This window comes from Vanacampus margaritifer, chromosome 19, assembly GCF_051991255.1.
Source record: "Vanacampus margaritifer isolate UIUO_Vmar chromosome 19, RoL_Vmar_1.0, whole genome shotgun sequence".
NCBI lineage: Eukaryota > Metazoa > Chordata > Actinopteri > Syngnathiformes > Syngnathidae > Vanacampus > Vanacampus margaritifer.
The window spans coordinates 18,283,312-18,310,088 of NC_135450.1; the positions used below are offsets into that span (position 1 = coordinate 18,283,312).

The following is a 26,777-nucleotide window of genomic DNA, read 5'->3' on the forward strand; positions in this document are numbered from 1 at the left end:
TGCGCCCCTTTCGACCATACGGAGGGGTAAACACTGTGACAGATCCAGGCCATCTTATTCAAATCAGAAGATAAAGGTTCCCCTTTCTCTCTCTCAGCTGCCGCTGCCACCGGCCGCCATTTGCGGGGTCACGTGACTTTCACTCGCCACGCCGCCACTCGGGCTGAAAAGGGCTTTGCCAAGCACGTTTGGCGTCTGCCAATTGGGCTTGGAAAGAAAAAAACAAATTCTCTTGACTCAAGATTGAAAAGGAAAGCGGCAACATTCGTTATTATTTTGAAAGATTCAAAGCGCTTTTGTTTGAGTGACTTAATGGCCGCCGCGGAGGAGGAGGAGGTGGCAGGATCACAGGCGACCTCATCAGACAACGAAACAAGGTCAAGATCGTTAAGAGGATTATGAGTCACATTGGTTTGTTTTTGTTTTTCATGCGAGACAATGGAAGCCGAGCCGCAAGTTTGTAGACATGTATGGGAATTAGACGCAGCATCTAATGAGATTCCGCCGGCGTGGGCCTCCTGGCAAGTGGCCGTTCTCAGACAAGTCTTTAAGGCTAATCAGGTCTTCCCTAATCAGCCAAGACCTTAATGAACGTGGGAAGTGGGACTGCCGCCGGACGCCGTCCCCTTTCGCGCGAGATCCTGACTTTCCTCGACTTTGGCTGCGTTTTACAATGTTTTGACAGACGTGTCAAAAGGACATTGTTTGGACTCCAGATCATCTCCATTAGCTTTAAGACTTTGCATTTCGATTGGCCAGGACGGGTTCATGTGTGCCGATTAATTACACCAGATGAATCAACAGATTAGAGAAACTAAATGTTGATTCGCTTGCGTAATCTCAACAAATGTGACATCATTTTGTAGTCAAATGTAGTCAAACGGGCTACAATTATAAATGTAAACAAATCTTTCGACCGCAGCTACTATTGCATTTTTGTAATAAACCCCAAAAAAAAGCTATTGTTTTTACATATAATGCACTTTTCAACTGTCCATTAAATGTCAGACTTATTTATTAAGGGACGAATGGGCAAAAACTGGGACGCAGAAATGTCTAGTCGCTCTGTACGTTTATGAATAGTTGAATTTTCCAACATTAATAAAATAAAAATAAAAAAGTAGCTCTGCTTAAATCAATTCAATTTCAAATCAGGCCAGAGCTTCAATTGAACGCTCGATCCTGAGAGCGCCGCGACAGACGTCCGAACGGAACCACAATCGATGAATTCCTCCATTGGGATTCCATCTGTGGTTCTTTAGGCGAAAACATCAGGCTGCTTTTTTTGACAGCGTTTAGGAGGGTTCGCCCTCTTCTGGAGGTCATGACTCCTGTTTTCCTTCTTTTGCTTTTTGCTGATGATGAGGATGAGGGACAGTGCATGCGCCTCGTTGGGGCTGACCAGAAAGAAAAGAAAGAAAGGAAAGCCAGCGGCTGGATTTGAGTCACCGCCGCTAACAAAAGGCCGCTTTCTAGGGCCGCTTTTTGTGCGCAGCCAGCCAATGGGCGGCCGGAGATTATCTCCCACAATTCCCCCCTGCCAAAACAGGAAACGTTAGAAAGCCCCGATGACCGTGAAGGGGCTTACGAGAGCGAGGCCCAGACCGGCTTCTGTGTCTTTCTGCTCTCGGCTGCGGGTTCTCCATCTCGCTTAGCACGCTGAGGTCATCGCTGTGCTTTTTGTTGGACACCACCGCAGACGCGCTCCGATTTCAACACCTCTCAAATGCGTATTTCGCTCCACAGCAATCCAAAAACGGCAATTTTATTGGCAGCATGAGCACGTTTGCTTTGGTTTGTCTTACAGTCGTGAGGTTTGGGCTTGGAAGCTCGGCTCCAGCGTTCCTGGGCCGACTTGGCACGCCAGCATATAAGATTTGCTTGACAGGAAAGTTCAAGTCACTTAGAATATGAATTGACTAAATGCCTACAAGTAACTTAACTTCTAAAAAGGATTTGTACTTGCTTACATTACAAGACTGCCTCTGACATTCCCAAATCAAGCTTGTTAAGCTCCTAAATTTGCCATTTGTGTTTTTTAAATTTGAATGTGCAGTACTGAAATCGGATTCTAAAAATGGCCTGCATCAAAAGCCGACATGTTGAAAGATGGCGCAGTCTTTTTGAAATGAAAAATTCAGCTAAAAAAATGTGAGTGAATGCTGCAAGATACCAAGCTTGTGTCAGTTGAATGTTACAAAATATTGTGCATTTCTTCAATCTATAAATCACACAAATACTGCCAATAACACTAAAAGCTGTCATTATTTTAAATGTTTTTTTATGTTGTATTTAAATTACATTTCACTGCAGAGCATATGTTGACCTCAGCACAGTCAACTGCATTTAGCACATCCCGCCACGTTTTGATGTGAGCCGTAGTGCAAAAAGTCCGTAGCTTGTCCGTAGGTCCATTTAAGTGTTTGTCTTCACGCGCCCTGCGATGGACCGGCGACCTGTCCAGGGTGTATCACGCCTCTTGCTCAAAGCCGGCCGGGATTGGATTCTGACCTTCACCGGGGCAAGCAAGATTGAAAATGGCGGGACGGTTTGAAGTGAAGCTACTGCTGGAGCGGGTTCTATTCTAGACACTGCGTGCACGCATGTGTGTGTGTGTGTGTGTGCGTGCGCGCGCCACCTTCTATCTGCCGCTGTTAGCATTAAGAGTTGACCTTTCACAGGCTCTTGAGTGTGAGTGTGAGAAACACACTCTTGCTGTCGCTCTCTCATCTGCCTCTTAGCTAACCGCGCACACGCGCACACGCGCGCACGTGCACACGTGCACACGTATAGGTTGCATCTGATGTGAGTGCCGGCTGACCCCTGCCAAGTCTGATTAAGGAGCGTCGGTGATGTGCTCCTTTGAGCCCGTTCCCTCCTTTTACACCCAACACGCTTGTCCTCAGCTGCATTTGGCATGGGGGGGGGGGGGGGGGGCTATTCGGGGGGGGGGTCTCCTTAATGCCCCCACCAGCAACTTAATGAAGCAAAACTGCTCATTGTTGCCAAACTTGATTGAAAGGACGCATTGAGCAAAAACAATCCCCCCAAAAAACGGATCAAGCGGAATTTGAACGCCCGCCTATAATTTGTATACTTTATGATGTGTACTTTGCATTGGGGGAGGGGGGGGGGGGCTCAGTTACATTTCCTCCTGAGCTGTCTCCGTAATAAAGTGACACGTCTATCCGTCACTCAGCCGCCTTGCGCTGACACCAAAGGTCCCCGCCGTGAGCGATGGCCGCCGTTTGCCCAAGTCCAATCTCCAAAGCGAGCGGCTTCGCAAAGCTGCCGCCGGCAGTAATTCACAAAAAGGGACGCAGAGGAAGCCGTCTTCCGAGAAGCTTGACGGACAAACGCTCGCCGCGGGACAGTCACGAATCTCAACCTCCTCCGACGTCCAATTTTCACATAAGAAACAATATGGACGCGATCCACCCTTCTATTTGTTTGATTTTGATTTTCCAAATGTTGTCTTTCAAAAATCTAAACAAAAAGCAAAATAGCTGTACATTTTAGTCCTTTGTTTATATTATTATTATTATATACAATTAATGCTAATAGTAAATCGCATCTGTGCATATATGTTGCATAAATGCATCTATGTACACTTTATGCAGGATCGACCACGGATCGAATGGTGCAGCAGTAGACAGACCTATAAGCCAATACTCAGTCATGTATTCTTTATCCTATGCAAAGAACAACTACTATTAGTGGCGTACTGATGAGTTACCATTCAATTGCTATCGTGTCACAAAAACGGTTTAATACTTAAGAATTATGTTATTGCTGTTTTTCATCATCACTATTCAAGCAGTAAAGTAGACACAAGTAACTCATTAGTCACAGATGTCGCCATCTTGAATAGAAACAAGTGCAGGGCTACTACTAACTGCTATAACGACTTGCTTGCAGGAGTTCTAGTGACTTGTACTTCTTATGTCGGTACCTAAAAATACGGCCTCAGGTGAAACCAGACAAATAAAGTTTGGGGGCTGGGACCTGGTCGGGTCTGGATTTTGGCAAATGTTGCACTGCTTGGTAGCAAGCGAAGCTTTTGTGCGCATTTAAGCAGCCGCACGCAGCCCAGCGAATATTTGGAAGTGTCAGTGGTTTGTTTGTTTGACGCGTCCATGTCACGACCTCAGCCTGCTGACTGCTCACGTTCCGGCCCCCCCGCCACCACCGCCTGCAGCTCCCCACCTCCCCGTCCCAACGCCATTGTCCGACAGCGCTGACCTGCACCCGTCCCCCCCCCCCCTCCCCCCAACTCATTTCCCAGTTTATGCTCACCATGCACTTTACGGCAGCACCCCCACAACGCAACGCACACCCTCCCAAACCCCCCCAAACAATGTCAAACGGACTTACTGGGCCGTGACATCAGCCGCCGATGATTCCAGCCTTTCCTGACTTCTTCGTCTTTGCCCCCCGCCCCCCGGCACAATGGCGCTATCATGAGGAGCGTGCGCATGTTTGTGTGTGCGTCTGCGTGTCGGCCAACAATAGCCACGAAGCTAATCTCCATGTCAAAACCGCTCGGCCTCCCCAGCCAGCGGTCCGTTCAGCGTTTTTGTCCCCCCCCATGCATCAAGCCAGCCCCCCAATTCATTCTTCTTCTTCAGAGGGGCGGGAAGACCCGTTTGTGTGCGAGCAGATGATGCTTAGCAGGCTTTTAGCAGTGGCGGGCATTTGCCACCGAACCCTTCAGTGGCGACGTCATCGCAATGACGACATCAACAATATTACACGTGACGCGACGCGACGCGACGCGACGCGACGCGACGTAACCGTGCCACGTACGTCCTCTCTGTTCAGTCCATTTTCATCGAATAATTGTGAGATTTAAAAAAAGTCAATAAATACATCCTACTCACCAGAGATGCTGACGATCAAATCAGATGAGGAAATTCACGTGTCCAATTTGCTGTTGTGCGCATCTTGGCCACCTGGAGGCAGTATAGCAGACACACGGATATCGTTTATCGGAGGCTACTCATTTCTTAGCAGAGGATTTACAATGTATGCCTGTGAGTATAGTGATATGGTCTGTCTAGATGTGCTGCATGAGATCGGTTCTTTAAAGGGTAACAACTTTGTCACATCCATGCAAATTGTTGGCTCGCGTGCCTACGGAGTTTCGCATTGTTTGCGAGCGTTGAAGTCGCACGAGTCCGCAATACTGGAACTTGTGCAGGCAAGAGAAACGCCGCCAAACCAAGACAGAATACTTCATACAAGTTCATCCCACCCCCGACTTTTAATGGGCAACAAAATGAGAGCGTTTGGAGGGTTGGGACCATGTTAGGGTGCCGGCAGTCCTTATCGAGTGTGTGCCTTGTTTAGACAGCGTGTTTTCACAGGCGCAAAAAAAGAGCCGGAGACCCGCTGAGGCTCTTAATGGGTTTACTCGGCCCTATTGAATCCAGCCGAGCGGCACAGATCAGATAGCCAAAGTCTTGGTCGCAGCTTATCGTCCCGGCCCCTTTCTCTCACCCTCTTTTTTGCCCGGCTCTTTTTCTTCTCCTTTCTTCCTGCCCGGGAGGTGCGGAGAGGGGAGGAGAATCAGGGTGTAATTGGTGAACGGGGTTAAGTACTTGTTTGAGCCCCCCGCAGGCCGGGGCGCTTCAGATGATGACTTAATCGTTTTTCTGCTCAATTATGCGTTTGCCGAGCAAACCCCGCCGCCGCCTCCTCGCCACCCTCCATTCACCATCCACCTCTCCCTCCACTCTTCGGGTTATGATGGGGGGAGGCAGGGGGGGGCATGTCGGATCCCAGCGGGGAAGATGAACACACTCTCACTTACACAGACTCGCTCTTGTCTCGTTGTCTTACTTAATGCCTCTATTATCTCCTGCAATTTTTCTTTTTTCATTTGGCCCCTCACATCTCGACTCCCTGACGGGGATGTCTTGTCTTTTTACTTGCAAATCCAGCGGCCTTGCAAGGCTGAGACATGATGCGCCTCCACCTAAGATGCAGGAACTCTAATGACATGGACCTTTCCGATTTCCTTGACAGATGTTCTGGAAAGACTTTACCCCAAAGCTTAATGAACGGTTTGAGATCAGAGTCCTTTCCCATCCTGTTCCCACAGCGACACTAATTGTCGAAGAGATACAGAATCGGAAACATACTAATTGTCAAGATGGTAAAACAACTAAAGCAGCATTTCCACCTCAAGTCGAAGGACATTTAACATATTCTTCTTTAGCACTTGAACTTCCGATCAGTCCGGCACTGAAGTACCTAGCCCACATGTTCCCGGACCTCTCAAAACGACTAACTCTCTAAGGAGCTTGAAGTCAGGGCTTCCAGTCAGAACATGCTACTTGTCTAAAATGTCTTGGTAAGATGAAGGCGTATTTCCAACTGAAGTCACTGAAAAGTCAAGTACCAACGCCATTGTAAAGTCTTGTTTCAGCATTTCCTGAACTGTTCCCACAGAGTTTGAAGCATGCCAATTGTCCAAAACCTCTTGCTAAGAAGAAAACTTAAGATTCAAGCCAAAAAACAGCATTTTCTCTGGGGAGATCCAGGAACTTTTAGGCCAGAACTAAAGGTTTTACTATTGCAGATCCCACCTCAAAATGTATCCAGACCTCTGTTGACTCCACCAGAACTCAAGAGAACTGGGGTCTTCTAACAGTTTTTAGTTGTGGGGTCAAATTGAAATGCTAGTCTAAGTCCAAGTCTAGTTGCAGTTGTAGTCGAGAGGAGACATGACGTCTGGTGGTGCGAGGTCAAGGCTTAAGTAGTTCTAACGGTCCCTGGTCTTCTTCTTTCAGTTTAACCGCTGCATCACCTCACAACTCATCAAGTGGTTCAGCAACTTCCGGGAGTTCTACTACATCCAGATGGAAAAGTTTGCCCGGCAGGCCATCAACGACGGCGCCGCTGGCGTGGAGGACCTGAGCGTGAGCCGGGACAGCGAGCTCTTCAGAGCCCTCAACATGCACTACAACAAGGCCAATGACTTTGAGGTATGCACTGGAACCAAAAAGTACCAAAGCTGCCAGGGCCACAGGTCAACCTTGAGATGCTGATGGTTCGCGTTCTTCTTTCATGACCGGTTTATGATCGCTCCCGGACGTTTAGGTCGTCTCGTTTTATTTTAAATTTGATCCAGAAAAAAAAGACATTTGGATTATTCTAAGAAAAAATGTTTTTCCCAGAATAATCCAAACGGCTTTATGGCATTTTGGGGGCAAAGCGCAACGTTTTATTTTGAAAATGAAAACCCCGTTCAATGAGTGGATATCATTGTGTGGAATGAAAGAATGGAAACAAACTTGGCGGCAAGTGCAGCGCTGCATCTTATCTTGAAGTCGATTGAAGAATGCAAGTCAGGCGTCTGCCGTCGTGTTTTCAGGTTTCTGGTTAGTTCCGCCAAATGCGTTTCCACTAAGAGGCAACTCAAAAGGCAAATGAGGAAGAAAAGTTGACTGACTTGATTGTCGCGCTTCTTCCCCACCTTTTGTTTGGCGGCTTTTGTACGTTTGACACGCTTGCGACTTCCCCGTCCTCATTTTCCTCTCGCGTGTCTTCCAATTTTACTGTAAGCTCTCAATGGGCAACTTCAACTTTTGCAGGCTTATTATGGCACGCGCTTCTCCTTTTTCTGCCACCTTGGCTCAACCATTTCCCCTCTCTGTGTGGGCCGAACGTCAAGAAGGTTCGTTGGCGTTTGTTTCTGCCGCTCGCCGTTCTACGAGTGCCCCGTGCGAGCGTTTTGTTGTTGCTGCATTTCCCAGCAGTGTCCTGTTCACCTCGAAGGGTACAGCCGTCCCTTGGACCGGACCGAGCATGCTGGCAAAGCATTTCTCCCGCGTGTATGTGTGTGTGTGTCACTTTGAAGAGGGGGGGGGGGGGGGGTTCCACTGCTATCAAGGTTAAGCGTCCTACTGTTTTAGCGAAAGGAAGAGAGGAGGGGGAGGAGGGGAAAGCGGGAGATGGATAGATAGGGTATGGAGGGTGAGAGCTGAGAGACAAAAGAAAGAGCATTGAAGGGAGGGAGGGAGGGAGGGAGGCAGGGAGGGAGTCAGGGGAGAGTGGAGGTGGTTTTGGGGGGGCAAAGAGAGAGATGACGTACTGGATAGAAGTGCCCTTGCGAGCAGTGGGAGTTTTGCACAGCTAACACTTGAAGTGCTTCACTCTGGCGTTTCTTTCTCTTTTTTCCCGTCTGTTTCTCTGTGTGCGTTATTTGTCCACTGGGGCCGCACATACACACAAACACAAACAAACACACACACGCACGCAAACACTTTCCTGCATCCATCTTCTGTCCTCTAAAGGGAGGCTTTTGAAAGGTTCGACCTGGCAGAAGCACTCGGATGATGATGTCTCAATCAGTCTGTTGGAAATGAGCAAAGAATGGCAACCGCTAGCGCTGCAACGGCCTTCGCGCCTCCATTTAAATGTGCAATCTTTGAAATGAAGAGCAAACTTTGACATCAGGCGGAGACGATTCTTTGAGAGGTTTTTTTCCTGTCCCGTTTGAATTCATGTTTGTGTAAATATGTGAAACTGCTGTTGGGAGCTGATCTGTTGCAACTTTCCAAAGAGGGACTCTTAACATTTCTGTTGACACGAGGAGACATTTATGTGCAAAGATCGCAATCCGTGCATTTTGATGACATCAAGTTGCCGTTCATGACGTCGGATCTTCAGGTTGCGACAACAAAATTGCGTGTTTCAAAGTTTCATTGAGTGTGTTCACATGCTTGGAGGCGCTTCTTGGTCGTCGTCCCCAGCACGATCGGGCGCGCATCATTTGTAAGACATACGAGAAAATTGCCAGCGTGCGGCTTGAAAACTGCTTGGAGAGGAACGGCTTTTTTTTTGGGCATTTGCATACATAAATGCGAACATTTGCACGAAGAGGCCGGGACAGGTGAATGCGTCTTTGGTGGGGGTGCGAGGCAAGCAAGGCTTGTGTTGAGGTGATTGTGGCTGGTTTTGCATATGAAGGCTTTTGACGCAGGCGGGCTGGCGGGCGGGCGGGCGGGGGTTCGGGCCGGCAGGTGTCTGAGAGATGCGGGAGCTGATTAGAGGCCAACGTGAGGAAAAATTCGCCATCCATGCAAATTGCAAGAGCGCACGAGAGAAACTCGCAATGTTTGTGTGGCCCTTTGTTGTGCGCGTGGGCGTTGTTTGTGTGCATGTGTGTGTGTGCGAGCGTGGGTTTTTGTGTGGGACTCACGTGTGTGTTATATATGTGCAAGTTTGTTCCGATGTTCCGTCTTAAGTGTGTTTTTTGCCAGTGTGTGTGTGTGTGTGTGTGCGTGAGTCATAGAGGAAAAGTGGAGATGGAGATGACGGCATGTGTGGATCAGGATGCCCCCAAGGCCCTTTTTCTCTGGATCTCTCCCCTTTCTCCTCCACCTCCTCCTCCTCCTCCTTCTGTTCCTCCCCTACCTGCCTGCACCACCACTTGAAACAGGAGCCTACGCACATTCAGCACACACACACACACACACGCACGCACGCACTGAAGTTTCCGTTTGCCAGATTCTGCATCATCAAAGTTCCATCCACCTTGGTGGCGTCTTTGGAATGAATATGTCCTCTGTTTCAGTGTGACACACACGGACACGGACACACACGCACGCACGCACACGCACGCACACGCACGCACACACCGGTCCGTGGCCTTTCTTGTTTGATGCTAATCTGCTCTGTCACTGTGTTGGCCTAATGCGCTCGCCATCTTCCCTCCCAGCTCCTCTTTTGTGGCGATTGTTTCCTCTTTTCCTTTCATATCGCTCCCTCGCTCGCACCGTTCTCTCTTCCGTCCATCCGTCCGTCCGTCCGTCCGTCCGTCGCCTCTCTCCTTTCATTCTTTCATCCTCCTCTCGCATGTCTTCCCCCTGCCTCGCCTTCTCCTCCTATTAGGAAACTTTTAATGGCATAATTGTCACATTCCTTCTGGCACAATGAACACTAGCTGGTAATTAAAAGAGTTTGCCGTTAATTACCTACTTTGGCCTCTTTTCTTCCCCCGTCCCCACCCCCGTCCCCCCCCCCCCCTCCTCTCTTCTTCCCTTTCTTCTCGGCTTTCTCATTGGCGACGTCCGCCGCCATCAAAGTGCGGCCCTCTGCCGAAAAAGCCTTGACTTTGAGCGGGCGGCGCTTTCATGTCAAGTGAAAACTCTCGCTTAGCGTCCCTTTTTCTTTTGGCAGCCCGGCCCCCCCCCCCCTTTCCTTCTGTCTGTTTGAACCCCCAATGACAACACACATCATCTTTCATGAGACAGGAATGTGTGCGACCTGCTAATGGCGAGGAGGGTGTGTGTGATAAAAAGACAGTTTTATGATGGCTCTGGGAAACTCTCAAATTTCCATAGGACGGACCAGGCCAAGTTACCTCAATCACGCGCACGCACGCACACACGGACATTTAAAAGAGGAAGTTCCTATGATCTCTTTGAGAGAGGACGATATCGGCGAACGTGGTGACACACAGTCAGGTTTTGAGTTTCTCCTCTTCCTCTTTTGTCCATCCGTGGACTGGACGTGTTTTGTCCAACGAGCTCATGGCTGTCAGACTTGTGGTTAAAATACAAAGCAAACTGCTTAGAGAAACCTCAACAACTTCAAGCTTTTGTTTGGAAGGAATTCCGAGTCAATAGTTTCTTGTTGTCAGGAACAAGTGCAAGGGTGGGGCTGTTGGCCCGTGAAATTCGAGTGTCTTCAGCAGGTTCCATATCATCCTTCAGGCCGTAAATCTGCCCACGAGTTTGCCACCCCTGACGTAGAGTGTCCCTCGCTCATTCTAGAAATAATGCTAACTGGATGAATGAGGTGAGTTTTATTATTCGTCGAAGGCTGCTGCAGTACTTTAAGGCAGAAAATTGAAAAGATCGATGGAAAGTAGTACCCACTGTGGGAATGAAGAAGTTAATAAAACTGCTTGAAGAGAGAGTTGGGGTAGTGGTATGCATGGTGAGCAGAGAGCCAAGATGGGCTGGAATCTTGTAGCCTGGCAAGGTCTGGACAGGCGACCATTGACAACGATTCTGCACCGGTCGCAAAACAGGCCGGCCCAATCAAATTTGTCTATTTGCGTGATGTCTTGGTGAGCAACGTCACTCTTCACGCTTCAACTTTTTCCCACAACAACGACGTAATTCACAACTGTCTCTCTACAGATAGTAGCCATGCTGGGTTTTTTAACAGACTTCAACGAGTCACTTTTCTGACATCACGTCCACTCTTTGCTCATTGGTTGATTCTACTGTCTGTTAGCTCAGGTTTGCGCCACCTCAGAAATGGGACTAATACGGCGGTTGACCAGACTCACTCTCCGGCAAAACCGCGAGTGAGTCTGGATTTCCAGGCTAGGAATCGTGTAGTGCACAGTAAAATTCGTCTCTAACTTTTTGTGAGCTGTCTATTTTCCGTGGGGGAACCCTAATAATATTCCATAATTGTCCCGGCATTGGATTAAGTCAAGGGAAAATCCATGTCTTCTGCAGGCCGGCATGAAATGAGACTAAGATGCAGCTCTTGAGTGTGACGCCGGCGGACTAAGTCCTCCCATTTTCCTCGATTTTTGCCCAACTTCCTGCCGTCCTCTTCCACCTGCTGCCCCCCCCCCCCCCTTCCTGCCTGCCTGTCTGCCTCCTTCTTCTCTCCTGGCCTCTCCATCCATTACCGGAGAGCCAAGAGCAGATGCTGCGTGTCCAACCGCCGTGCCCCGGTGCATTGTGCGCTTCACCTCTCCTTCCCCCTCCGTTCCTCCCTCCGTCCTCCCTCTCGGGGCTCCATTTGTTCCGACGCCCGTTTTCTGCGCTCCCGCTTTCCCATTCCCTCTTGAAAGGAGGCGAGGTGGGGGGATGTCACCACGTGAGGACACGGCGTGTGTTTGTGTGGAAGGGGGTGTGCGTCTTTGACCAAAGTCTGACCTCTGACAACTGGGGGTGAAAAGTTTGCGGCGGGTGCAGAGGATGCACAAGGAGGATGCACAAGCATTGATAGTCTCGTCCGGCATCTACTCACCGAGATGTGCTCACAGTTGGGACGGAGACAACAACAAAAAATCAAATAACTTTGGGAGATGAATAAGATGCTGCTATAGATTTAAGTTCAGAGCTGCCAAAAATAAGAGCAATACAATATGCCACTGGCATCCACACTCCTGAATGTATATAGACTTTATATGCAGCTAGCATATTTCCTCTGGGCTGCAGCTCTCCTCGAGGAAAGGCGCACTAAGCAATCTCCAACAATATAGGGGGGGAAAACTTTTACACACAGGTGGGAAGAAAGGCATCTTTTGGAGGCTCGTTTTGAAACGTGAGGGGTAATGCTTTAAAACCATTGCTAAGGTCTGAGTTTGACCTAAAACTGGGGGTTCAGTCTAATCGGGTTAGCATTTTACAAAAATGACCTTCACTTTAGGGAGAAATTGTGAATAAAGCAAAAGCATCCTGCCGAGTCGTCTTGTGGCCTTTCAATTGTCTTGCGACCAGAGTTATACGAGTGGCATCATCTGGTCCTCGTGAATGGCCGCAGGCTATTGAGGACCCCCACTTGATGTGGCCTGACAGCTCTTTTCTTCACCATGTGGGAGTCCTAGTGTGTGTGTGTGCGTTGATTGCACTGAGCATATTTGTGTGTGTATGGCGAGGTCCCAGCTTGGAAGGCCCAATCACTTGATGGTGTTACCTGCTTTGCCCCATTCTTGACTTGTCCTCCCTCCATTTCATCCTCCCCACTCCCCTCGGTCCCTCCTTCCTTCCTTGCTCCTTCCTTCCTTCCTCCCCACCTTCTTCTGTCCCTGGTCACCTTGCTCAGTGGCACAGCTGCTGATGATGTCATTATTTCTAGAGCATTTTGTGTGTGAGACTAATGAAGCGTGGCGAAGGGCCCGATGCCAAAATGACCAGGGCGTGCATCAGAGGTGCAGATGTGTCCAAGTCCTAACCCCCACCCCCCTCATTTCACACCCCCTCTGATTCCATGCATGATTCCTCCTTTCTTTCCTCATCCTCCTCCAATCTGCATCCCGGCATCTTATTCCTCTTTATTGTTTGCCCCCCCCCCCCCGTCTATTCTACTCGCCCTCTCCAGATGTCCTCTTTCCATCTTGCAGACTCCCTCGCTCCTTTCTTTCCCTTCCGCCGACTGCTTGCTCCGTCTCCCTGACTTGCTGACCTCCAGAGTCCCCCTCCCTCTCCGTTACATGACTTGATGACCACACCTCATTGTGGTTGCTCTCCCCCAGTGTGTAATCACGAGATTGAACTCTCGATTTCTGGTTTTCTTTCGATGTTTCATTTTCTTCAACGTCCGTATCACGAATGGTTTCTATTCTTTCTGCTTGTGAAAAGGGTTTTAAAGTATTTCTTAAAGAAGAGGTGGTCTTCGGATTACTAACACAAGGTTTTGAGGCACAATGAAATCTTTTGCACAGAGATGCAAGAATACGCGGCCACGCAGCATAAGAAGGCACCCTCACTTAGCGCCGTACATTCAGTTTTTTCATTGGATTGTGTTTTATTTGTTTGACTAGACTACTGTGTAAGCGTCGATAAAACTCTTCCTGCGTGTCTCATTTGCCTGACGTACGTTAGAAATAGAAATGGCGCCATAGAAAAGATGCAAACAGTACCAAGTCTCCTTTAGCTGGCGAGCATAGCGGTTTTACGACTGGTTTAAGAGTTGAGACTAGAACAAGGTGCTAATGTCACAGGCTCCTCTAATAGTAATGTGAGACAAGAAGGTGTTATGGTGCGAGGACTGGGGCCTGAAGTGAGGGGGAACCAGAAGGGAAGACGGGGACAGGAGTGCGACCGCTTGGCTTCCTGTGCGTCTTTGACCCTGTGCTGCCATTGACTCGGTGAACCTGGAGAGCAGCTAAAGTGACACCACTGCTCAGTCTCACAAACACACATTAGTCACACACGCACACACATTCATGCGGACGCAGAAGCGCCTCAAGGGCTCGGCATTCTCAAGGCTATCAGCGGACCGAGGGTGGCTGATGTTTGCTCAGCTTTCCGGCCCCTTTCCTGTCCCAGCGCTCACCTAAGACTTTCTGCCGAGGAGCTGAGCGGAATCTTAGCTGGAGACAATGCAGCAGTTGAGGGGGGTGAGAGTAAAAACAAGGACTCTGCGCTTTAGTTGGACTCTTCATCCGTGGCCCGGGTCTTATCAGTGGTTGCGGACGAGCGCGGCGAGGGGCCGAAAAGACAGGGGACATGGGTTGTGTTTGTCCAAAGTGACAGTGTGGGCCAAGGACTTATCGAGGCCTTTGTAGATTATTGATCGGAACAGATATGCGAGGCAAAGGGGACGATGTGTTCTTGCGCGTGAGAGAGGGAGCGTGGCGAGGGTTCGGGAAGTTCTGCTTTGACTCAGTGCAACTGGCCTGTTCAAGGTTCACTGGAACAGGCAAGGATTCACAATAACGAAGAGTTTTCAAACGGCCTTACGTTGCTATTGATTGACTTTTTGGAAAACAAACGCCATCCTTTGACGGCTTGAGTGGCAGCATTCGTTAATTGCCTCTGTATGTGTCGTACGATTGACTGCTGACTATTAAAAAACATATTATTACGAGTTTCTGGTTTATGATTACCAAAAATGGCTTGGTGATTAGGGGGTTAGCGTGCAAGTGCATTTTTAGTGAGCCAATCGGTGCAGAGTAGATCAAGGATTGTGAAACACTGGTGCTATGTGACTAAAAGTGTTGTTTTTTTTCACCATGAAGCTAACTCTAAAGGATTTAGCTACTGTATGTCTTGGTTGTCACGTTGTAAAGCGTCCGTGACTTAAAAGTTTTTAATATTTCTAGCTGCTTCTGAAAGGATTCCCTTTCAGCAGACATGACACTACTAAACACAAATGCCAAGTCAATGATCAGACACACTCACGTTTACAAACACGCAGTGAGCCAGAAAGCCATGGGAAGTGTGAGTATTCCCAGCCGGAGTTAGAGTTAGGAATTAACCTGGCCAAACTCAGGGTCTGTCATTTCACTGCATTTCATCCTTCAAGGCCATACAGTACACAAACACACACACACGAGCACGAGCACGAGCGCAGCCTTATCTTCCAGGGTCTCGTCTTGTTTGGCCAATGCTGTGCAAATAGAAGGCGCAATACATCTCCTGACAGTTCCCAAAAGCAAGCGGGAGAAACACGTTGGCCAAACAAACAGCCAACCCTGAGTCACCAAGAGAGAGGCCATTTCTCAGGCTTTCCCAAACGCACACTTAGACGCCGGCCGTGTAACAGTAGCCCCAGCATGAAGGCTTTCGGCCCCCTGGCTACCTTTCTAAACGTTTGTCTAAGCAGTCTTAAGACAGGGTGCCGCAAGAGGAGTGAATAGCTCCCAGCAAGCTGTCCACAGGCTCCTATTGTCCGCCATCATATTTTATTATCTCATCAAAAAGCAGGAAATCCGATTCCCTCTCTCTGAAAAAGAGCTTATCCTTGTGTCTCAAAGCAACCTGTCAGAAGAGCGCAGGGGAGGAGGGAAGCCAGTGAATGAGAGTGATTAACGGCCTCGTCGCAGAAGACCCCTCTTTTTCTTTCATCTGCCTTGCCTGCCTTTCTTTCGTCCTGATTGGTATTTACCCAACAAGGAGCGGCTCGAATGATCCCCTCATATCGTATTCTTATAGTGGGCTACAACCACATCTGGACCTGGCAAGTGAACTTTCTTTCTGGTCAAAGGGACTACAGACTACATACTAGATCACGGTGGACAACAGTTAGTTAGTCTTGGCCCTTAGTTTGGGGTTGTACCCTCAAATCTACTGCTTTTGTACCCTTGATGCTAGAATGATACAGCCGAGGAACACAAATTCACCCTGCGGTCCAATAAGTCACCCTTTGGGATGCATGTCGTTTGTAGCATGAGGACGCATGGACTTGGACAGGAGAATGTAACATTATTGAGATCTAGCAATTGAATATTTTTGTCTACAACTTCTTTCTAGTCAGAGAAACTGCAGATGTCTTGAGACAGGAGTAGACAGCTTCAGTTTGTCTCTCCCAAACACTTGCATCTCTCAGGAAAACGGACTTCACGGCTACAATGCTTGTCACTGGTGTGGCAGACCTCTAAATGTAGCGCTTTTGTGCCCTTGACAGAACGATACAGCCTGGGACTATTGTTTTGGTTAGGGACAATAAAAATTGGCCCTGGGGTCCAATAACTCATGTAGGTCGTACCATGAGGGCTGGGGCCAATGGACTTCTGTCGTAGTCCTCCATTTGCCAGCAAACCTACGTTTACTAATCATGTTTCTTCAGGTCTGTAAGCTGATAAGATGACGTTTTCCATCAGACAAAAAGACCGTGAAGGTCCCTGCAGGACAGCGTTGATCTCTAACACAAATACTCTCGCGAACGAATCGCCGGCTCAGTTTTTATTTGAACCGAGGCAACATAAGGACAAAAAGAGACTTTGTACTCTCGGTTACCTTGTTTGCCTTTTTGTCTCCTCTCGGCTTTGTGCATCTGTCCTTTAATTTTGGGCTCTGCTGAGAACTTGTTCAAAAGCCCAATGAAATATGTATGAAGGATTGTGAGCCACGCGATTGGCCCCATTTAGCGGACAGCAGAGCGAATGAGCGGCCGCACGGATAATCCCCCACAATGCCTGCGGAACAAAGGCCCAACAGCTGACCCAAGAGAGAGTGATGAAGGCGAAGGGGGGCGGGAGGGCGCGTGAAGAGGCTTGCAAACACTTAAGACTCGCCCATACAAAGATTTCGTTTGAATTTTTCATTTTACAATTGGGATGTTTGTTGTCCGGTTCACATTGACACAATTTAAGTTTAAAACTCGAGAGAGAGAGAAAAATCTGGGTTAAAAGGGGTCTGTACAAACGGAATTTGAAACTACATATATTTTAAATACATGTAGAAAATGTTACACAATTCATTTTTCGCTGTCCTAAGCACCGTGTATGTGTTGGCTGGGGTGGGGAGGGGGGGAGGGGGTGTTCATCACTTTATGGGCTCAGGCCCTTGACAGCTTTCAACAAAATGTATTTCTGAAGTGACACAAAGTGGAAGGAAAAGACTTCCTGTCAACCAGTCCCTGTCATGTCTTTTTCAAAACCCGCTGTCAAGAAAAATCTTGGCGATGAGAACAGCCAATTTCAAGAAAAACAGGAGACGGAATGTTTTTTTCGTTGAGCACACGGGCACCCCGACATGTCTGGAACGCACAGAGAAAGTTGTGCTGCTCACGAAATCCGACGTCATGGAGACATGCTGACGGGGATGCAAAGTAGCAGAGAGATGACAGACTGGACCCGACCAACAATCTTGTTCACATTATGAGAAACTCTTCATGTTCTCAACTATTAGTAGTAAGGATTGGATTTGTTGGACTTTTTTCTTTTTTTTGTGGAATACTTGATGTGGCCCGGACTCTTATCACAAATTAAATTTGATTGAATTGAGTTGATATTCCAAATGAGTTATAGTTAAGAAAGTTATGATCATTAAATGGCACAAATGACATTAGCCTTCTTTCCTTACTCCAGAGTTAACCTTGTCAAAGAGTCCATTTTCCAGCAAAACCTTGTACTTGGGAACCAGCAGACCAGGAGTCGCCAACATAGTCTTGTTTTAAAAAGAGTTCACCAAACGTTGTGATTTCTTAGCAATGCTGTAGAAGTGGAAACACTTGCAGAGTAATAGAAATAAAGTGCAGCATATTGACACGTATCTGTTTGTTAAATGAATTCCACAAATGATGATTATTAAGTTATAATTGGCGGCAATTTGAGAAGAGTGTGCATCAAAGAGGTAAGCCTTCTTATTAATCAGTAGCCAAGAAGTAGCTCTCAGTTTCGAAAAGGTTGCCGACCCCTGCAGCAGACACACTTTGCGAGGTCGATGATTGGGGCAGAAACAAACTGTTAAAAAACAAATAAGTGTTGTGTCACGCCGGTGCTTCGGTCCTCAGGCTCTCTGCAGCCCCTTCGTCCCCCGCCATCGCCACTACCTAACCCCCCCCCCCCCCCCCCACGCTGCCACCTCCCTCAGTCAAGAGGATCTGAAATACCAATACCCTTTTCTCCTTGACATTGCATTCTCCTTGTAGTCAGCGTTTTGCTGTCCTTTTATAGTCAAAACGTCAGGAGAAATTCCATGCGGGAATATTCTTAGTAATGCGGCATTCCCGGCGCAGGGTCGTCGTGACCAATGCCACCAAAACAAGCTGCTACGTTGGGATTTTTGGTACGGGGGGAGGGGCTTCTTATTCACAACTCACCTTTCACACGGCTGCGTACGTACCGTACACAAGCACAGGCTAACGGGCTACGTAGCCTCCATTCATCACTTGGAGGGGGTGCAGGGGGGGGGGGGCAGATTGTCGTCCCATGTGTGTTATGTGCGAACAGGCATGACTGCTAAAGTGTGTGTGTGTGCGTGTGTGTGTTTGTTACAATGGCCGCTAACCTTGCTGTGTCCTGACACTGGTGATGAGAATCTGCAGGCCGGTGGAGGAGCAGGAAGCTCATAAGCCACTGGAAGCTCTTGTGTCATGTTGTGTGCCGAGGTGGCAAACGCGCTCACAACGCTGACGTACACAAACTTGTGGAACAAAGCAAACACACAAAAAAAGACTCTGGTCAAATACTGAACATACTGAAATGTATTCAAGCACAAAAAGTAAAAATGAATTTCGACTGTCAATTATGTACCCATTTCATAAACAGTATTAATAACGTTCCACGATGAACAAAAAAAGCTTCTATACACTCAAAATATTTCCCCAATTGCTTAGTTAATAACTTGCAAAGTGTTCATACCGAGATTTTTTTGGGTTAAAATTGCCTTGTTGAACAGTCATACTATCAAAAGAAGTGTTATTGTAGCTTTGCTAACATCATCAAACGAGTAACAAAACAAAATAAAATCTTCTTACACGTAGCATGTTGTTGAGCTAGCTAATGACATTCATGCTAACGCAACGTTTTCCCGTAGCTTTGCTAACAATGTCAACTGAGTAACAAAAAAATGTAATCACGTTAAACGTAGCATGTTGTTGAGCTAGCTAATGATATCCATGCTATCAAGACAATGTGTTCCCGTAGCTTTGCTAACATTGTGAACCAAGTAAGACATTTTTTTATACGAGCTAATCATAACAATTGAGAAAGAACCTTACCTGTATGTGTTTTTCCAGATTAGACAGAAATTGTGACTGGCGGAAGCGGGCGGTTTTGAGGCTGGCACAAGACGTCACATTCGCCATGAATCCTTTTTGTCCCCAGAAATATCTTGTGGACGTCCTTAACATTCCTCGGTTCACGTTGCTCCAGCGCTCCGTTCAAATGTTGAAGATGCCGGGATCGAAACGGAAATTGCCGCTACATCGAGCTTTCAAAAGTAAGGAGCCTATTTGGAAAAATGAGGACTAGATAAAGCGAGAGGAACAAATATGAGGCCACCATTGCTTCTTCGCTTTTTGGTTTATTTTAAGATACAACTGTTTGGACAACTATAATAAGAATGAAGTAGTTGTACTTGGATATGTCCCACCACGGCTTGTTCGTGTGTGTGTGTGTGTGTGTGTGTGTGCGTGTGTGGGGCGGCTAAGCGAGGCGAGCCGCGGAGACAGTCAGCATTATCCGAGCAGGTGACCCCTGAAGGCTGCGTCGCCCTGACGCTCCGGTCGGGAGGAAGGAGACGGAGCCAAAGTGTGGCGAGGGTGTGTGTGTGCGCGCGCGCGCAATATGTGGCCGCTATCGCCGTACAGGATGTGTCATCTCCTTGGCACAAGGAGGTGTGTGCGCTTGTGCGGGCGCATGTGACAGCGTGTTGGCTGGCAGGAAGGTGTGACGGAGGCTTGCCAGGCGCGGTGTGGCTGAGCGCTGCTGTCAGGGCCCGGCCGGGTCTCCCGCGCCCCGAAACAGCATTTCGTGCTTCCTCTTTTGCCGGCGCCGCCGTCACACTCGCACCTCTCGGCTTGTTTGGTCACAGCTCGCTTGCGTGTCTTTTTGAACCAGAGACGTATAAACAGGGGTGTGAATTGCCAAAGTGCAAATAGCAAGTCCATTTTTCAGCTCTTTGTTCTTTACTTCCGGGCTCGGTCCATCATTGAGCACCTTTGGAGGATTTGCAGCTCGTTCTCATTCGCGGTGCTCGGCCAGATCGAAGGAACAAAAGACATTTAGCAAATACTTGCGCTCTCTCCATTGAATGCTAACAATGAGCGCCATTTTTGGTCGGGGCTTGCTCGTGACTTGAAGGAGAAAGCTTTTGTTTTCCACGCCAACACTCGGGATCGAGCGCCGTCCGATGGAGCTTGAATGCATCCCGATGACGGATAACTGTTCAGTTGTGACTGACTGACAAAAATGTTGTCGACATCGTGACCGAAACAAACCAACAAACAAAACAGCTCATTAACGGTCCTGTGCAAGTTAATAAAAGAGGAACGGCATTTTTGTACTAAAGTAGAATCCACTTCAGAGTCACAAGTTGAGTCACTTCTACTTTTACGAGTGTTTTTTTCCACAAAGTATCTGTAACTTCTCCTTCAATAGCGAGTGCACGCAGGTCCTTTTATCACCTTTGGGTCGCAGGTTGTATTTTCTTTCTTTTTTTTTTCTTTTTACAGCAAGACCTATAAAGATGTCAGCGTGTGGAGGGAAGTGGGCGTTGTGAGAAAATGGACAAGAAGTGGCTTTTCTCAGGTGGAAGCTTCGATGAGCTTTTAAGGAAGTTGAGATTTATGCTTTTATCACACCGCGACGTATCGCATCAGCATCGGGTGCCAGAAAGCAGCAATCAGACCACAGACACAATCCAATAAGATGGCTGAACTATGACATACATTCCATTTCATTTAGATCAATTTGATGACAAATCACAACAGAAGTTGTTGCAAGACATAAGGGGGCGGGGGGGGTCTTCTTCAAACATCACAATGACATCAAGACAATTCCTGGTCCAATTGAAAAATAATATATGATTTTTTGGGGTTCCAAATTCAGGACATTAGGATGGAAAGAGTTTACCAAAGGGAGAGCAGCCTTTTCATGGAATCGGGCACACTTCACCTTTTATTCCAAAAGTGTTGCATGCAGCTGAAGGAAGTGTTTCTTTCGTTTTACTCGATAAGATAGTTGTGCTGCACTACAATGGACTCCCAACACGCAAATCAACTCGGGCAGCAGATGAGAACAGTAGAGGCCTCAGAACTGAACCTTGTGGAACACCACGTGTTGGGTCATACAGCTCCTTGTTGGATCCCAGTTGCGCAAAAAGTCACCAAACAGTCGGACACGTCGATTCAAAAGTTCAAAAGAGAAGGTGAAATCCGACCGGCCTGGAAAGATTCGAGCGCAATCGAAATCTCAGCCCAAAGTCCTGCGACGAGCGTCGGCGGTTTGCGCAGATGTGCATTGACGGCTCTGAATCCTTGCAGGTTCCCGAGCGCTTCCTGGAGGTGGCGGAGATCACGCTGCGGGAGTTTTTCAACGCCATCGTGGCGGGCAAAGACGTGGACCCTTCGTGGAAGAAGGCCATCTACAAGGTGATCTGCAAGCTGGACAGCGAAGTGCCCGACATCTTCAAGTCGCCAAACTGCCTGCAGGAGCTTCTGCACGAGTAAAAGCGCCTTCTCCGCCTTCCCTTCGACGTGATTCTCTCTCTGAGTTCTTTCCTCTTTTCTAAGACAATGATGACGTAGCATTCCCCGTTTGAAGCCTCGCTGTTTCGCTTTTCTTGGGAGGACGAGAACGGCCGTTGTCGCTTTCCTTTTCCCTCCTGATCGACTGACCGTTCGAAAGACTTTGGGCGGATTTGGGACGGTGCGACTCCTCGTCCGCATTTCTTTTGCTTTGCCTGCTGTCCGACGGGCACAAATTGAGGCGTGGCAACGAAGGGAAGGCATTCGGAATGACGCTCGGTCCATTTGGGGTCCCACCCAATGACGTGCCCCCGACAGACGGTTCGGCACAAAGAGCAGGACGAGTGAGGAGCTTGACTGGACTTAGCGGTGCCAGTCTGGACCTCCTTCAAATAGATGCTGACCTCTGAACCCCGTTTTGAAGTGTTATTTTTCCCTGCACGGAGGGCATTGTGTTTATCGGGTGTACATTATTATTATTATTAATATTATTATTATGATCATGATTTGGGATTATTTCTGTTGTGTTTGATGATTTGATGATTTGTCACCACCGCTTGCTGAAGTTGGCACTTGAAGATGTGTTTGTCCCCCTCGCAAAAAAACAAACAAAAAAAAAGAATAAATGATTCCCATTAAGAGCGTTGGAAACGCGTTTAGATTGTGGAATATCCTGATTCTTGTGTCCATCACTTGAAATCTTGTCTTTTAAATTTGCTTCATTGGGGATTTTCGCCTGAAGCAACATACGTTGATTTTGTCTTGTCCAGTTTCCTGCGCTGGGCCGGTGACAAGCAGACTTTCTTTTTTTTTGGGGGGGGGGGGGGGGCACTCATCTTATTGATGGCAACTTTTACATGGCTGAACATTGGCTTTTTTGCTTGCTCGCTTTACACGAGTGAGGTCATTTTATATACGAGCACTATTTTTCACCAAGCGGCGCAAAAGTCAGCCTTTTGGTCTGCCGGGATTTTGATGTTTTCTTGTAAATGGCTTGCGATGAAGTGATGTGAAAAGCAGCCGATACTTGAATTATTGGCAAGCACAGTGTCGCCGATACAATGGATGGATTTGAAGAGCCTCCACAAAAAGGAGGCTCATTAAGAATCCCGCCCCCCTTCCCCGACGCTCACCTGCATTTATGTGATCCGGCTCCCCGGGGGAGGGAACCATACGAGGTCGGAGGTGAGCGCGCCGGCCCACGGGTCGACGCAGGAGAGCTCAGCAACTACCGAGAGCGCAGACAAAAGGCTCGGCGTGGGGGGCCGCACGCAGCCCAAAAGGGGGGGGACAACAAATGTTAGCCGTCAGCTCGTTTCAAAAAAGATTCAGAAAGAAAAGCACTTTGCAAAGAAAGCTTGCGTACGCTTTCAGAGATTCAAACATTGACCATCACTTCATTCGTCAAATGTTGAAATGAAAAAACGGACTCCGCCACAATGAACGGTTCATAAAAATGCTATTTAAAAAAATGAATAAATTGCATGTAGAAATGAGCACTTTGGGGGCTCTTTTTTCTTTTCTTTTTCAAACAGAGCACAGCATTTGTGTCATTGCGCCTTTTGTCGGCCTTCTGGTGGACTTTACAGCAAGCAGTCGTATGAAATGTTTGATGAGCTTTGGAAAACGTCTTTTTATATAATACGGACAACAAAACATGATTTCCCTTCTTGCTTTTTTTTTACCCTGGAGTAGGAAAAAAACTTTACAAATGAACAATGTTAGTAGTTTTTAGTTTTTAAATATTTCTCCAACATTTTTCATATTTTGTTTTGTTTTAGGACACTAAAATAGGGGAAAAAAATTGTGAAATGAGCCAATAAAGCTCTTGACTTTCTTATCCTTTATGGTTTTGTAACTTTCTATTCACACAGTATGTGATATTGAGACGATTCCTCATTTTCCTCGATTGCCGATTGTTGTCGGTGAACATTTTTGGGAAAAGACTTTCTTCCCATTTTGATCGGCTACGTTGGCCTCACGCTTACGGGAAGTTGGACCCGTTGCTTGGGCAAAACCTCTGACTGACTCCGGACATGACAGACATGGCGTTTGTGCGGCGTTGGCTCACGGTGCGTCTGCAGGGGACGACAATAGATGAAAAGGCTTCAGGTCGCTTTACCCGCCGACTTTTGCCAGCCACACAAAGCGGCTGACAAAAGGAGGCAGAGAAAGAGCGAGAGCAACTCCCTTCATTATCTGCGCAGACGGCGGTGGCGGCGTTCTTAAGATCGGCGGCCCTGAGAACGTCTCAAAGCGCCGGCCCAAATTGGGCCGAACAAAAGCAGAAAGCAAGCGAAAGGAAAGGAAAGGATCCTGGTCTCAAAATGGATCGGCGCCCTCACGCTTCCTTTCAAAGCAGACTCAAAAGATACATTCGAGATGCACAACTTTCTTTCTTTTTTGGGATCACGACGTTATTAAATGACATATTTCCTCTTTTTCTAAAGAATTGTACAGTATGGATTTATGGGGAAATATAAATACTTTAGTGGCAAATGTTTGGCGACGCAAGTTCCTTTTAGTGCCGACTTTGTTCAATTCTGTTAAGTGACTTGTTTGTAGATTAGGAGCAATCGTTTTGTGATTTGCTTTGCCCAACACGCTTTCTTTTACTTCCAAATAAATAATGCTTGTTGTTTTCTTCACATCCGGAAAAGTAAAAGCAACTAAAAAATATTGTTCTTGCTACTATAAATACAAACAATAGCTGTACAGTTTTCTATGGTCAATCAAATGGCGTCACGTTCGGAGAGAGAGAGCGAAGAAGAAAAAAAAAGAAAAAAAGAAAAAAAAAAGTGTTCCACGCCTTTAACTGGGGGCCCGTCGGCCTCCGGTCGCACCAGCATCCGCTTTTTTTCAATGGAAGCTGAGAGAAGCCTGCAGAGAGTTTGCAGGTCCCGTAAGGCGTGGAAAACAACGGGGCGCTCGTCAATACGAGGACCACCCGTGTCACACCTTGTACACAACAGATGGGGTCTTTTCCCTGGCGGGTTCAAACAGTCGCTGAAAACTTGTTGTGTTTCGGTGGAATTTTCAGAGTGCTTTGTGCGTGCGTGTGTGCGTGTGTGCGTGTGTGTGCGTGCAAGAGAAAAGGCCGATTATGAGAACCTGTGAACCAGTTAGTGACACAATTCTCAACGCGCCGGCCCCCCCTTCCCCCCCCCCCTCCCCCTCCCCCAGCCCTGGGACTGCCACCCTGACATGTAAATGACTCTCATTAAGCCTCGGCGGCGACGTGCGTGCGTGCGTGCGTGCAACGTGCGTGCGTGCAACGTGCAACGTGCAACGTGCGTGCGTGTCGCCATCTTTTCCTCTGATCCGTTCGCTGACCTGTTTGAAGGGATTTTTTTTTTCTTTTGCTTTCACTTGTTCATCTTTTCCTGATTGTGATTCTGAGTGGAATTTCTTTTGTAAATATCCGTGACTTGAAAAGTGAGAGCAACTGCCTTTGTAGAAGTGAGCAATATGTTTTGTAAATAGAGTTTTTGTTTTGTATGACACGATGATGACGATGATGATGACGATGATGATGACGATTATACTAGTGCAGTAATTCCAATAGGGGCGGTGGTGTTGATTTTCTTTTTCTTTTTTGAAGACAAACGTGCTGTCAAGTTGAACTCCTACGACTTTATGGCTGCTTGTTTTTGTTTCTTTCTGTTCTTGGTGTCGATTTTGTCCTGCAGATTGTGTGTAATTTATTGCTTTAATTTATCCTAATTTATTCAACATTGCTTTCTTTTTCAAGCAGGGAAGGCTGTACTGCATTTCATGAAGTAGATCCAACTTTTTGCAAATTAATGCTACCTGAAAGTGAATTCTAAAAAAAAATGTTAAGGGTCATGGCAGCTAAACGGCCATTTTGGATTTGTTGCTTTTGTTTGGTTTCGTTCCCCGACAGGGCGAAGGTAGGTTGAAAAGCTCCGACGACTTTCAAGCGGTTTTGTGTTTTCTCCTGAGAAATTCTTCTTCTTTTTTTCCCCCACGTAATTGCTTTTGTCCCGGCCCAAACACAACCAGTAGTCAAATTGCCTTTCGTGCCTTCACCCTCTCTGAACTGAATGTATGTGCAGTATATATGCAAGCTTGTGAAAAATGAATACAAAATGGAAATAAAAAGGAGAAAGCGATGCCTCGCTTGTTGTTTTTCTTTTCATATTCTACGTACGTACGCAGAAGATCGCAAGAATGCATCCATATATATATATATATATATATATATATATATGTGCAATTTGAAATGTGCTGTGATTATTTTCCAACTCATCAATTCTTGTATAATCACTAACATTTGTGATAAGGTTGTCAAAATATCAAGATCATTTCGAAGTTACTCTCCCAAGCCTTCTGACTGTTTGATCTTAACTATTAATGGTTACATTGTGAACAAATAGAGGCCAGATTGTGTGGGCTAAATTCATCACAATCATAAGAATAATAAGAATAATTAAAAAATAGATATATTTATTGTACACACACTCGCACAAACCATTAAGAATTGTCTCAACAATTTTGACTTTACAAAAGCCGTTCGTTTCTCTTGAAATAAACTGAAAATCCGGCAGATGTCATTTAGCTTCTTTCTAATAAATAAATAAGGTGTTGAAAAATCTCAAATATTTGTATTTCCTGTTTTGAAGGTTTATGAGGTTAAAAATGTGCAAAATGGAATTGAGCAGCGCAAGAAAACATCATCGCAAAGGTTTTCTTCTGCTGTCATTTTCAAGCCGTCTCCTATTTGTGTGCATCATTTTCCATTTTAGTCACGACGATGACCTCATCGGACTTTCCAGCGCGCCTGCCCGCTTTGCTCTTCCTTTTCTTTCCTTTTGTTCTTGTCCGACCGCTTTTGCTTTTTTTGGGTGTTGCTTTGATGCTCATTTTTGGAGTAGCTTCTTTTGTGTGTCTTTGCTTTGAGTCTTTTCTTTTTCCCTTTTCCCTTTTCCCTCTTGTCCTCCACCTGCCGCCCCTCCGCTCGCTCGCCTTCACCGGAGGCGAACGCGGCTCCTTAGCTGGAGCTGAGACAGCATCTTTGTACAACACCCACCGTCTGCTCTGTAATCAAATACCATCTGTCGCTACATCTGAAGACTCCCTCTCCTTTGCCTGGTACGCACACGCACGCACGCGCACGCACACACACGCACATCTGTGCT

At 47.2% G+C, this 26,777-nt stretch overlaps 1 protein-coding gene and 1 long non-coding RNA gene across 4 annotated transcripts in view; one reads left to right on the plus strand and one right to left on the minus strand.

Moving 5' to 3' along the window:
* LOC144039042 (prospero homeobox protein 1-like) overlaps positions 1-25,751 on the plus strand; it is a 33,957-nt gene extending 8,206 nt beyond the window's left edge. For both annotated transcript variants that reach the window (XM_077551935.1, XM_077551936.1), the window contains exons 4-5: positions 6,795-6,989; positions 21,415-25,751. In XM_077551935.1, coding sequence (XP_077408061.1) covers positions 6,795-6,989; positions 21,415-21,600 — 381 coding nt within the window. In that variant the 3' untranslated portion in view covers positions 21,601-25,751. The remainder of the gene's footprint in view (positions 1-6,794; positions 6,990-21,414) is intronic.
* LOC144039044 (uncharacterized) overlaps positions 1-26,777 on the minus strand; it is an 89,683-nt gene that overhangs the window by 47,414 nt on the left and 15,492 nt on the right. The window contains exons 1-2 of one of the 2 annotated variants that reach the window (XR_013289331.1): positions 18,438-20,908; positions 4,881-4,952 (exon numbers count right to left, since the gene is read on the minus strand). The exons of the other annotated variant lie outside the window; for it this stretch is intronic. This is a non-coding gene — a long non-coding RNA (uncharacterized LOC144039044). Of the gene's footprint in view, positions 1-4,880; positions 4,953-18,437; positions 20,909-26,777 lie in introns of those variants that run through there. 2 annotated transcript variants of the gene reach the window in all.